General features: G+C 35.6%; 1 protein-coding gene across 1 annotated transcript; it reads right to left on the bottom strand.

Moving 5' to 3' along the window:
- Nucleotides 1–512: 512 nt before the first annotated feature.
- Nucleotides 513–2024, bottom strand: LOC105299651 (germ cell-less protein-like 1). The gene has a single exon (XM_011371486.1). It carries the CDS (start codon nt 2022–2024, stop codon nt 513–515), a length of 1512 nt encoding a protein of 503 aa, XP_011369788.1.
- Nucleotides 2025–14322: the final 12298 nt, after the last annotated feature.

Here is a 14322-nt window from a genome sequence, read left to right as displayed (position 1 = left end):
TGGTTATTTAAAACTGTACATTATATTGTGCTCACTTCGGCAGCACATATACTAAAACTATACATCATAGAATCCAAAAGATTTCTTAATCTCAGGTTCTACCTGATGATTGACTCTCTCCTGTAATATTGCCACAATTAAAACCACATTTACACAACAATTTCAGCAAGGAAGAGAATTCTTTATTTTGTCTCAATGTTAGGGTAAAATTATTTTTGGTTCCTTGAGTCTCTTATTTCCATTTGGAGCTTGAGTATTGATGGTAAATAGAAAGCAAGAGATGTAAGCATTATTGACTGTTTGGTTTCAGATATTTTCTTGGAATTAAACTTTTTCTTCATAAATCCATAGAAATAAAATGAAGATATAGAATAGTCATTTTTGGTAGTTTCCACATTTGAAAGATCTTCACTTCTGTTATTAGTCATCTTTATTGTGTTTAACAGTAAGGCCATTAAATGAAATGAAACAGAAGTTTTCAAAATGCTTACACATCCTAATTGACAAGATGATCAATTTCCTGGATTTTCTAATGGCATAAACAGGAAGTTACAGAATATGTATAAAGGGAATCTCAGAACTATGCTATCCAACTTCATTATCACTTGTTCTTCATCCTTTTCAAAAGTAAGAATTTTATAACCGGTTGTTTTGCTGAAACTTAGTTTTCCCTTAGAATTGAAATATACCAAAGTTAATCTGAACACGATATTTCTTAGAAATTTTAAACAAACTGAATTGTCACATGAATGATTGAAAGTATTTTGCTTGAAAATTATATAATGACTGTTGAAGGTAACATGTAATGGAAAGCCAAAGTTGTAACCTGACCAATTCCAGGAGTATTTTCCATCTTTGAGAATCTTTTTACCACATCTCATGCTATATCCTTCAAGCTCTGTTTCATTGATGTCTCGGGGCCCAATTTCTCTGTTTTGTTCTGCTTTAAGCAAGGTAAACCATTGTTGTTTATAAACATATGATAACCATTCAGAAGGTATCACAGTATCTTGCTCAATAACCCTCGTGGAGGCCAGGTCGCAGATCATATGGTGAAACCTCAACTTTTTAAACACTGGTTGAAATGCTATGCCTTCTGTGGTTTCAAGAAAGGCAATGGCATTCACAGCTTCCCTGTGCCTGGAAAACCATTGGTTTGCATGAACTAAAAGCTGTCTTATTGAGCCTTTCCAAGCTGGGTTAAGACGAATGAACATCCACTCTTTAAGTGTGGTGTACACATCCATTTCCTTTTGCATTACTAATAAATTAGAAGAAGAAATGAGCATTTTCATGAGATCTATGCTGAGTTCTTTGTACAGTTGAATACTTGGATGTGTCATCAAATTGTGGAGAAGCCATTCGAAGCACTCTGTCTTTACAGACTCTAATCCATAGGTTTCTGCTGCTGCATAATAGCTACACACAGTTTTTGCATTAATTGTTTCCTTCATGGTCTCACCACAATGCCGAACTAACTTCTCTACTTGAAGCAGGCGTGCTGTTGCCAAAATTCGTGGAACTCGAAGGGGCTCCCTTAAGACATATTCATCCCAGTACAACGAGCCTAGTACAAAGTGCAGGGATTCTGTGTCTATACTCTGGTCATTAACCTCCAGGTCAATAATATCTATGCGAGATTTTTCCAAAGAACCTCTCAACATAGTTGCAAAGTAGCCCGACTGACGTAAAAACATTTTGTGTAAACACCATACTTTCCCCAGGGCACGGACTTTAATGTCACTGTTTTCCCCAGTCAAAAAAAAAGTTTCGTAAGCATACTCAGATGTGATCTTAGCCTTTTTACCGTGCCTCTTGCTGACATATTCTTGTCGATTTTCTTCTGGATCTAGAAAACTGCGGTTGTTGTCAGACTCTGAGCCCGAGGACGTCTCACTGTTCTGCTCGCGTTTGCGTTTACGGCTGCCAGATGCACAACTGGGACCTGCCTGGTCTTCTGGCTGATGCAGATCAACTATTTCGGAATCATGGCGTCTCAGGATCCGACTGCCCAAGGACCCCATAGATGAAAGCTTTCAGAGCCCCTAAAGGAGACTGCTCTAGAGACTTCCTTGCTATGATATTGCTGAGGCCTGCCACCTCGGCGTAGTCTCACCTGGACCCACTGGCGCAGTCACAAACGTAACAGAGGCCTTACATTCTTCGTTGTGTCCCCCACCCCCACCCCTGCGGCCCCACCCTCTGCCTTCAGTAGTCCATTGAGCCTGGTCCCTTGCCAGGGCCTCAGCCTCCAGATTTTCCTTGAGAATGTTTTTCTGTAAGGGAAACGAGTGGTCTAAAGGCTTTTCGATCAGGGTGTTAAAGATCGTACACATTCATGCTCCCAAATCCAGAGTACGAGAGAATGCAACTGTCAGCAGTATTGAATGTAACCATTTACTTACAACTTTTAGCAATTAAAAAAAATGAACAATAATATCTCACTATTTTATTTGTCTTTGGTTACTAGAGGGGGGAGATTTCAAAAATTTTTTGGTAAGCTACATCTTCATATTTGCTGATTTCTGAAAGGTTTACATATATTTTCTCCTTATTGATTGCTAAAAGCTTATAAGGCAAAACTATTTAGTCAATGCCTATCATGTATGTATGTATGTGTATATATATATATTTAATGTATTACACATGTATTAATGTATTATACATATATATTTAATGTATTACACATGTTATTTATATAAAACATCTTTCTTTTAACTATTTTCATTTACCATTTAATTTTTATGGGATTCTTTGCAAAGACATTTTCATTCTTGGGCCAAATCAAATTTTCCAAATATGGGTTTTGGCATCTCTGCTTAGAAAACCTTCCCTTATCTGAAATTAGATAACTACTGTTCTATATTTCCTTGCTTAACTTCATGGTATTATTTAATCTTTTTAAACATCCAAATATTAAAGTTTAATGAATTTGCAAATTATCATGATTTGAAATAACAGCAGCATTACACAAAAGAGTGTGTACATTATAAGATAAATATTTAAAATGGAAAAATACACATATATGTAAATGCATGCATAGAGAAAATACTGAAAATAATAGATAATACTCTACCATATCTTATCTTTGGATATTGGCTTTTATGGGTACTGTCAAAACTAAGCCCAGGCATCAGGTACAGTGGAGCCTATAAACAGTGAGTGAGTGGCATTCTCCATCCTTCTTAGCTGCAGTTTGCGTGGCTCTTGTGCTCTCTTCATCCAGTGAAAGCTCCTTTCCTTCTTCAGTAAGCAAAACAATTCCTCTCACTTCCAAAGAACAGGAATAATGTGCATGGACAAAGATAATGAAATGTGCAAGATCATTTTTATAGAATTATTTTTGTCTGCTTCATTCACTGTCAGAACCCCAGCAACTAAAACAGTGTCTGCTAGATGCCTATTAAATATTTGTGGAATTAGTGAACATATATTTTGCCCCAACTATTGATTGAATATGATTAGTTTACATATATTTTCCATTTATAAACTTGAGACATTTTATGTCCTGCTTATAGGAAGCATGGTTCTTGATTTATAAAACTATTAAAGCCCTTTTAGTCTTTGAACATCCTCAAAACTGTTTTTAAGAGGTTCCCTTTCATCTGGGATACAGTTGCATGTCAATTGCCTCTGTAAACGCATTAACTCTGTATCTATATAGGAGTACTCAGACTCAAGGTACTTCTTGTTTACACATCTGCATGTTAAACAGCCTGTCTTTGTGCTCTTGGTGTCAGTTGCTGTCCACAGAGCGTGTGACCCAGACTTCGACAGGATCCATGGGGACCACTTTAGGTGGCTGGGACACACTTCACTCTCTGGCAAGAAGTATCGTATCCAATTTGGTAGAAGTTGCCAATCCAACTCCCATTCAGGTGTCCCCTCCCCTGGTTCAATATCTCCAGGAGCTCTGAACAGTAGCTGACATTGACCCTTTATCAGCTCTGGTGCTAAGGCATCAGGCCGTATCAGCTCTGGTGCTAAGGCATCAGGCCATTTTAACAGACATGGTCGGAGGAACTTTCTTTATAGCATTTCCTAAGCCCCAATAAGGAGCCAGCCCTGTACAATTTTCAGCCAAATTTATTTTTCTAACTCCCTTGGCAATAACTTTCATCTGCTCACACAAAGTAGAGGATTGTGAAAGAGCCCATAGATGCTGGTTAGGTGATGTAAACTTAGGGGCTTAAGGAATGGAACTGTTTTGCACCTAATTGCTAATATTTACATTTGCCTGGTTGGGCACTATTGTCCTGCATTACTAGCATTTTTATGCCCTGGTCTACAGCTTTTGAGCAACAGTTGACCACTGCACAGGTACCACCCTGTTCAACTAGGATGTAATGCAAAGCAATTCTATTATCCAATACAACTCTGGCCAGAATCTAAGGCTTCCTTTTGAGATGCTATGGTTTGAGTGGCCTCGTTGGTCATTATTCCTAAAGTCGTTGAATGATTTCTAATCATGTGTTCATGGTCTCCTTTCTCCTCCAAAAATGATAAGGTCCTACCAGACGTTGGCTAGAAACCCTCTTCTTGATAGCCAGGTAGATAATAGTCAGAATATTGGGGAGCTTCTCTTTTGAGTCAGTCAAATTTAAAGGAAGCTAATTAATTTTTTTCTGTGCAAAGGACATGGTTTAAAATAAGTGGAATGTTAGAAATACAGGCAAGTAAAGTGAAGACAAGGATGCACGGTAATGAGTGGTGCATTACTTATCTTTTGTTAGTTGTCTTCTAAACAGTAACTTGAGATCTGTTAGGGGTTTACATGAGTATCCCTACTGTAGGGGCACAGCTATGGCCAGAACAGGAGAATGTCTCCCTCTGATTTCTGGAAGCCTTCTGAATAAATTTTTGTCAGTGGTGGAGCTGTCCTGGGTGATCTTAAGAAGAGCTGGATCGATTTAACAGAAGCATGATTTATTAAAAAGAACCTGTAGGGTCCCACCTACTTGAGCTCAAGCTAATCATCAGGATGTTTGTTTTTCCATAATTTTACTAATACCCAGTCTCTGGGACTAATATGACAGAGAGGTACATCTGTTGGGTACATTATCCTGCTAGAAGCAAACTTACGAATAACTATTAAAGTTAGACCTAAGGACTATCTGTAAATGACAAAAACCTTAAAATGACATGGTTATAGGTCTGATTATAATGCAATTGACAAAGAAATTATATTTTCTCTGTAACATATAACATTTTCAGATAGCAACCAAAATTACAAATAATCCAAGAAAACTATCTCCTTTTTAGCAGAAAGAGAAAACCAAACTCTAATTTTGCTCAGCTCACTTTTGATATTTAATCTCACGTACTTGATTAAATTTATTTCAATCGTATTCGTCTTGAGCACACATAAAAGTTTCCTTTCTCAAGATTCCTTTTCTACAAATCTACAACTTTCCTTTTTTTACATTTGGATTTCATCCTGTTTTTTCCTCCCTCTTTCCTTCTCCTGTGGTTTTTGTGTTTTTCTTTCTGGCATTTTTGTTCTGGTTTCCACATTGAGAAAGTCTGTGCATGAGATCTTTAAGAGCTGGTTTTTGTTTCCCTGCAGTTCTATAATTTTTTTGATATATTCCCCATTGGTTTTCAAAAGCAGGTGTTCTGGGGGCTTGTCTCTCCTGTGCAAAATCTAAGGGTCGAAGTGACTGATGTAGAGCTCAAATTCTTCACTCCTTAGGGAAACGTTCTGTACCTTTGAGATCCCTCCTGACCATGGCACTTTTCAGTTAGGCTGTGTTTTATTTTTTTTAATAGGAAGACTGTATCTCTGCTTCTTCTATCTTTCTCGGTGCTGTCTATTGTTGCAGAGGCTGTGTTCATCCTTTGTCTAGGCTCCCTTCAAAGGTAATTCTTTCATATGTAATTGTGGATTTATTGTGTCCATGAGAGGAGGTGAACTCAGAATGTTTCTACACTATCTTGAACCTCCTGACACCATAACATTTCTATACTTAGAGATAAATGTACATTTCAAATGAACATGTAGATTTTAAGATATTAAATGTAACAAAATAGTCATGAAATCTTGTACCTTGAAGACCCATTTTTAAGTAGAAATCCTGAAATTGGTAATTATCTAAACTTTCTGAATCATAGTTTCTAAATATATGTTTTTAAAAAGCTTCAAAAAACTACATTGTAAAGAAACCACTTAGAGAGTCACACATATATCTAGGGCAAAATATGACACATGGGAAGTCAATAGACAGTGGCTACTGATTCATATAGTCACATTCTGCTTCTCTGAAATATCCAAGAATGGTTCTTATTAAGGTATTTTGAACAAGATATATTTTCTTCTTGAAAGATATCAAATTAGTTTGAAGGATTAGATGGTTTACTTCCCAATGGAAGCACCACTTAACCAGTTTCCAGAGAAGATGGACAAAGTTCCCATGGCCATCAAGGAGATATAAACAATTTTTAAGTTTCTGAAATGGACAAGTTGTTTATTTTTAGTTTCAAAATGTGTAGGTAGGCAAATGGCAACAATCCCTATTCCACAGTAAATTATTTAAGTGCTATCCTAATATTCAACCTTCTATGAAGAGTGTACTATGGTGGAATAGTTCTAAACATAGGCTGAGTCAAGACATCATTTTCTTAGCATTCAAGACAAAATGGAAAATTAATATTTTTTCTTTTATTATATTTCCAGTTATTTCAGAACCAATTTTAACAATCAGTGTCAGTGATGAGAGTTTTCTTAGATTACTGGACAGTATCTCCCAGGAGTCCACTCTGAATAAACATTTACTTTTTCATTTAAAATCTTACTATCCCACATCTCAGAATCAAAAGACCTTGGCATAATACTTTGTATGGACTTTTTTTTTCCTGCAAAATCCTCAAGCTGCTAATATAGGAATAGGACTAATTTTTCTTCTCTTAGAAACAAGGAGAATAAACTGATCATGAATTTTCCATAAAGTTTCAAGACATCATAAGATTGAGGACTTTATTGAGGACTTTATTATGTTCCTTGTTCTTTCCAAACATTACTGCTAAACTACATGGAAACGTTTTGTTGGAAAAGCCAAGTGCCAAATGAAATATTCACAACACATGTATCTGTCAAATGACATATACAAAATGTATAATGAATTGCTACAGAAAATTAAGAAAAACCCAGACAACTCAGAATAAAATGGGAAAAAGACTTGAATAGGCACATCACACACACACAAAATGCAAATTAAACAAGTACATGCTACTGGACCCCAACAGAATTGATAATACCAAGTGTTAATGAGTAATGTTCAGTTAGTGGAGTAACGGAAACTTTCATGTGTCGCTGGTAGCAATGTACATCAGTATAGCCATTTTGAAAAACTTTGTACTATTTATTAAAGCACAACATCAATAGTTCTTATGACCTAGCAATTCGACTCTTAGATCTTCCCAACAGAAACGGGTTCTTAGAATCAATAAAGAACTTAAAAAAGAATGTTCATACCTGAACTATTTATAGTAGCCTAAACTGGATACGACCTAAATATCTAGCAATAACAATGAACCATAAATTGTGAAATAGTCAAACACGAAAATGCAACATAGCTACCAAAAAAAAGAGTGAACTGTTATATGCAATAAAATGAATAAATACTACTTATATTTTCTTGAGTAAAATAGGCCAAAAAATATATACTGTATTGTTCCATTTATCCAGACACTTTGTTAAACTTATTGCAAAGGTTTTTCTATTGATTTTATTTCCAATTTGTAGAATGCAATGACATTTTCTTCAAATAATATGTGACTGTATATTGTTACTAAACGAGTGGTACAATGTTTATTTATTAAAACAATAATTTTCCATATAATATAGAAATAAAAAATAGTATATATGTGTGCACACACACACACACATATATATAAACAGAAGTCAGAATAGAAAGTACCTTTGGAGGAGAGCTTGGATGCAAGATGACAGAGACTCCCATGATACTAATAATATTCTACATTTTGATCTGGGTGATGTTTTTATAGAAGTATACATATGTAAAAATGCAAAGAGCTATGCATTAAGATTTGTGCCCTTTAAGGTATATATTATAACTCAATAAAAAGAGGGAGTTCTAAAAAGGAGTTGGAGATCTAAAAAGCTGACAAAAAAACTTTAAAAATGGGCTGAATAGCAAACTTTCACTGGTTAAAATAGGAATTAGGTAGCTGAAAGATGTATTTCTTAGGATATTTCTAATTTTTACATGTTAGAATATTAGGATGACTATTTCAAGATTAAAGATTTTATGCTTTATTTCACATTATTTTAAAAAGTGGAATTCCTAGATCAAAATAAAAACATTGTGATCTTCTCAATATATTACAAATTGCATTTCTTTCATTTCTTTATTATGTAAGAACACTTAACTTGAGATCGCCCTCTTAACAATATACTGCACAATACAGTATTTTTAAGGTACGATGTGTTCAGCAGATCTCTAGAATTTTTATCTTGTATAACTACACCTTTGTTCCCATTGAGCAACAACTCCCCATTTCTCTCTTCTTCCAGCCCCTGGCAATACCCATTTATTTTAAAAAGTAATGTTCCGGTTTGCACTGCTGCTAGCTGTATATGAATATTCCAGTGTTACTACATGCAGGCATGTACTAAGCCTTTTCTTAGTCTTATGCCACTTTCAAAATAAAAACTGATAAAATTAATTTGTATATCCTTGATTATTATGAGATTTAATATTTTTTTATATGTACATCAGAGATTTGTTGGAATATTTCTTGCTTTGTAAACTGATTTATTTGTTGGAATATTTCTTGCTTTGTAAACTGGTTGATCAATTGATGTTTCTTTTGTGAACTTTCTACTGGACATCTTTACATATGGTTAATAAACATCTGCCATTTTAATTACCAATGTTTTCTCATTATTTGCATTTCAATATTATTAAAGCCATTAAGAGATAGGCCATGTAAAACATATAAGATCTTAATATATGATAAAAGTATTTATGGGTTAGCTATTCTGTTATGCAGAGTAGAACACTCTGCCTTGCCCATACCCAATAAAAATATGACACAAAAATCTATTAGCATTTTAAATATAATGGCATTTAACCTCTAGAGTTAAGAAAAATTTTATGTATACAACATGATTTACAATTAGATAGGACATTTTTTATATGTTTCATAATGTACCCATTCATCTTTTTCAGTTTATTCATAAGTGTCCTTCTTTTGTTGCTATTGTGAGTAGGATGATTTACCTTTTTGTTTTGGTCTAAAGGGATAATTTTTATATTGAGATATTTCTTGTATCCAGACACTTTGCTAAACTTGTAAATGTTTTTATGTTGATTTACTTCCAATTTGTAGAATGGAATTACATTTTCTTCAAATTATATGTGGCTGCATATTATTATTAAACCAGTGGCACAATGTTTATTTATTATAGATTTAATTGCATTTAAAAGATAATAGGAGCGCTATACCCATTATTCTTTTTACAAATGATTTTACTCTTTGAAAAATCAAAAAATATATATATACACACATATGCTACAATATAGTAAAATAGACACACCCCCAAACCTACTCATCATAGCAGCATAAAAAAGAAATAGGAAATATGTCAAGATGTTAATATAATTGATTTGAATGATGGGTGATTTATTAATGTGTTCACTTACATTTTTAATATATTTTATTAACCTTCCTGAAATAAAGAGTAAAATTCCATTTTCTGACATTTGACTGCCAACAGCTTAAGCCTCACTCCTCCTTCTTGCCCTTCTATCCCATGCCTGGGGAAATTAATAAGGAAACCTGGGTGCTGCCTCTTTGGCACCAGTGGGAGATTAACACCATACAAGGCCCTACCCACCTAGGTAATCCTCACCTAGCTCCACTCCCTAACCACAATAAAAACCCCTAGCCAGTCTCCTTCCTCACTCTCTCATGGTGTTTTTGGACCGGATTTGGGGGTCCACACTGGGAAGTTTCTCTCCAGAAGCCTCATTATGTGAGTCATAAACCTTATATCCTCTTGCCATCATGTGGCATTATCAGTCTCTGCAAGTGATATATCTAGGAAATACAAAAGGAAAAAATTTGTTCAGCATGATATCTCTTAGGTTACAGCTATCAATAACGTGAAAGAGATTCTATTTCCAGTTACTTGTTTTTGATCCTCAATAAGAACTTTCTTAATTTAGAATACAAAAAATCAGCCTCCGAAATGTTGTTTTGGTAAAATGTCTAGATTTCTTTGCATTTTCTCATCAAGATTTAACCTCTGGTGGATAGATACGAAATTATTTATTTCCTATGTTACAGGAAATACAGTGTTCTAGTATCTCATAGCTGAAAAAAACTGACTCATTCGGGGAGAGGAGGTAGGGATATAATCTTTGAGAAAGCGACCTGTAAATTGAGACCTTAAGAATGAGTAGAAGTTGGGAAGGTGAAGAATCAAGGGAAAATGCCCTACATGAAAGAAACAGATTTGTATATGTTCTCAGCCATTCAGCAGAGGTTTTGCAAAACCAGTGTATATCAATGGTATGAATCAAAAGGTGGAAACTCAAAGATACAAGTTCCCCAAATCTAATAAAATTCTACTTTTATATATTTCTTTGAATGATTTTGAGAAGATCAGTGGCTCTCTAGTTGCTATCTGTATATTAAATACTTTTGAAGTTGTACCTGAAGATAGATAAGAGAGGTAAGCAAGAAGTAAACATTCTTGAGTGCAATAAGTCATCGTGGCATTTTATATTGTGCTGATTAAACATGAATTATAGGTAACTTTCAGTTCTGGTCCATGTGAAGATGCTTGGCAACTTTATGAATCTCTTTTTGAAGAAAAAAATAACTTATAAGGTGACTCAGAAAAGACTATGTAAAATTTTGTCAAAATATAGGACTTTACTTTTACAAAATCTAGATTTTTAGATATTATTCAGAGCCATTATTCATGAAATGATATTATTGTATAATTTAATCTACTATATTTAAAATTACTGTTGTATGTATAGAAGTCGATCTGATGGACAGCGAGGAGTTACATTAAGCCCAGCTAAACCCCATTTATCTCAAATACTCAAAACATGGATCAAGACAAAAGTCATAATGAAGCAAATTTTAACATCCTATGTTAAGAAGATTAATATCAACATTAGCACATAGGCAGTGTGAATAAGAATACGGGAATTGAAGTTGAAAATAATCACTAAATTTAACCCCATTGTATTTAAGGGGAAGAGTATAAGGTCTAACTTAACTCTCCTCAACAAGAACTGTTGAGCTCAACTGAAACGGATATGAAATAATGTACTGTGAGTTTGGGGAAAATAGAGATGGTTCAGGCGCAGTACTCAAAAAGCTTGCAGTTCTGTAGGGAAGACATACAGACAAATCTCAATTATAACGTTTTTATTATCAACTGTGAACTAAGCTATTTACATTTGTCATTTCCAAAAGACCATGAGACATCAGGAAAGAAGGTGTGATGGGTTATTTAACTTGACTAATAAAGAGTGAAGCTGGGAATCACTCTCAGGTCTGCCTGACCCCCAAATCAGTTCTCTTTCCACTCATTCTGACAATGTTTCATTTATGTTACAGTTGCTAAGTTGAGAAAGTCATTCCTGATGATATAGACATCCTTCTTCCAACTAGAAAATTCAAGTAAACCACAGGACAACAACATCAATGTAAAGTTCTAGGATGCTTTGGATAAGACCTCAGAAGAGATGTGCTGAAACCATCAGGCCCAGGGTCTACTGTTATAACTTCTCTTCTGAATCAAGAAGTTGCATGGATCAAATTTGAGGCCCCTTCCAGTAAAGAGAAATGCATAGATGGATTTTAAGTACAAGGAAGATGAATTTATTTCTACCTTTTAAGCGGGGTCAAATCTTCAGAGTGACCAGTTCCCTAAAAACAGCTGAAACCTGGTAAATGGGGCATGAAAGTCTTAACTCTGAGCCTTGCACCATGAGAAGAGCATTCACTTCTAGGGTCCACCTGCTGGAAGGTACCAAGAAAAGACAGAGAGGCTTCCAGTAATATCTCTTTGGAAATTGTCTCTTAATCACGTGTCTTAACTTTGTTCAGCACATCTGAAGAATTTAGAAGCAAGTAAGGATGAGGCAAGTGCTTGTTTTTTTTTCAAGTTATATTAAGATATAATTGACATAAACACTGTATAAGTTTAAAGTGTACAGAATGAGTTGACATACATATATTCCAAAATGATTATTATAGTAGGTTTAGTTAACATCCATCACCTTGTATATTTACATTTTTTTTTCTTGTGATGAGAATTTTTAGGATTTACTCTCTTAGCAGCTTTCAAATACAGCATACAGCACTGTTAACTATAATCATCATGTTGTACTTTACATTTCCAGTACTTATTTATTTGACTGGAAGTCAAAAGGTACAAATTTCCAGTTATAAGGTAAGTACTTTTTATAGGTTTCACTGAAAACATATAATGGCTTAAAGCAAAACAGACCTAGAATTTCAAAGTAATTCCATCGCTACCAGCAGTGGTTTGAGCAAGTTTCTTAAGCTCTCATTCTTGATTTACTCATCTTGTGAAGAATTAAGTTATCTTTAAACTACTGATTAGTAGGCAGCAAAATCTCTTTAATAATACTCCACAATGTTACAATATTCCCAAGGTATCTGTAATTTGTTAAACTATCATCCTGACCTGATATTTGAGGTATGGGGTAGTATAGTTCAATGGAAAAGGACTTCTATGACTAGCATTTTACAAATGTGGAAGCCAGAAATGACCAAGTAGGTAAGTTATACTGTTTCCATAGGGAGAAAAAGGGGTAAGGGATAATGTCACACCTCAGGAGAACTCAGAAATAAGGGGAATTAGGTTACTCTCTAAGATTACGTTACAATATCAGAGCAGAGATATGTAAAAATCATTTTAAGGAGTAAGTTTGCTTCTCCCATTTGATAAAAACCTAGTCTTGACTAAGTGTTAGAAAAGCTACAGACAGAATTTGTCAGTCTGAAGGAGGATTGTTGGTCGTCCCTAGAATGATACCTGGGTAATACTCAACCAAAGCACTTTCAAGGGAAGGGCAAATATAGGCGTAGGGATGTTGAATTTTTGTACTTCACTGGTTAAGCTTCTCGGCCTGCTGCCATTGAACATCAAATTATATGTCAATGAGATGCTAGCTCTCCTCACACTCATCCTTTGATTTTTGTGTTACCACATGCAAGTTTTTACTCCGTCAGCCTGGCTCTGGAAATTAGTTCTGCTTTATACACACACACATACACACACACTCACATTAGTGCCTTGTTTTGTGCCGTGGACATTAGGGTTGACATCCTCATATCCAATCTATTGCAAAGTACTTAGTTGAAACAAGTCAAGGTGATGCCATTCTCATTGTCAGTGACTGGTTCATGTATTAATGTTTTGTTTTGTTGTCTTTTTTTGTGTTATAAAGTTTTCACATTAAAAAAAAAAAACATTTGGCTAGGAAGAGACAGCTCCTCCCAGGACTAGCTGATTCTCAGAAACAGCAAAGGACTCAGCCTAGAGCATGTCTCTAATATGTAAACTAACCACCCCAGAGCCATACCCTCTCCATCTGGCCCTTGTACCCCACGAGGTAATATACCTGTGCCTTAATCAATCGCAGGGCCAGGTGTCAAGCAACTAGAGACCACCTTTACAGCCTAAAGCCCACTGACATTATTCAAACTAGACAATCCGAAGCTGTTTACTTTACCCTGCCTTGCCTTTCTCTGAGAAACCCCGATAGAGGCTTCTGGCTTAGGCTCTCCTTCAGCTTTCTGACCAAAACTTGAAGTTCGTTGTGAGGCTGGTCCCGCAGAGTGAGTGGGGCCTCATTACTAAGACAGTTCTGAATAACACAAAACTTCTCTTTCAGTGACACTGACATCCCCATGTTGTCATTCAGTCACTTTCATAAATTAGACTCATGCACAGAACAGTTCGGGAATGAGTGTGTGAGCCACTGCTGCCCAATGTGCTGATGGGTGAAATCTCCTGGAGGGGTTGGTGTTAGAGAAGTTTCCTTCCCCATAGAAAAGAAACCCAGAGATGGTCTTTTCCGTCTCTGGATATTAGCCTATCTGGATGTGAAGGCTGGAACCAGGACAGCCATCTAGGGACCAGCTGAGGAGGAGGCCAACACTGAGGATGACAGAGAGCAAGGAGACAGAAGAGACCTGGGCCCTTGATACCATCCCTAATGCACTGATAACCACCCTGCCTGGAACTCGCCCTGCCACTGGAATGCCTATTACATAAGGTTATAATTTAGTTTGAATCAAGGTTTT

The sequence above is a fragment of the Pteropus vampyrus genome, unplaced genomic scaffold (assembly GCF_000151845.1).
Source record: "Pteropus vampyrus isolate Shadow unplaced genomic scaffold, Pvam_2.0 Scaffold191, whole genome shotgun sequence".
Classification (NCBI taxonomy): domain Eukaryota; kingdom Metazoa; phylum Chordata; class Mammalia; order Chiroptera; family Pteropodidae; genus Pteropus; species Pteropus vampyrus.
This window is presented reverse-complemented; position numbering and strand designations above follow the sequence as displayed.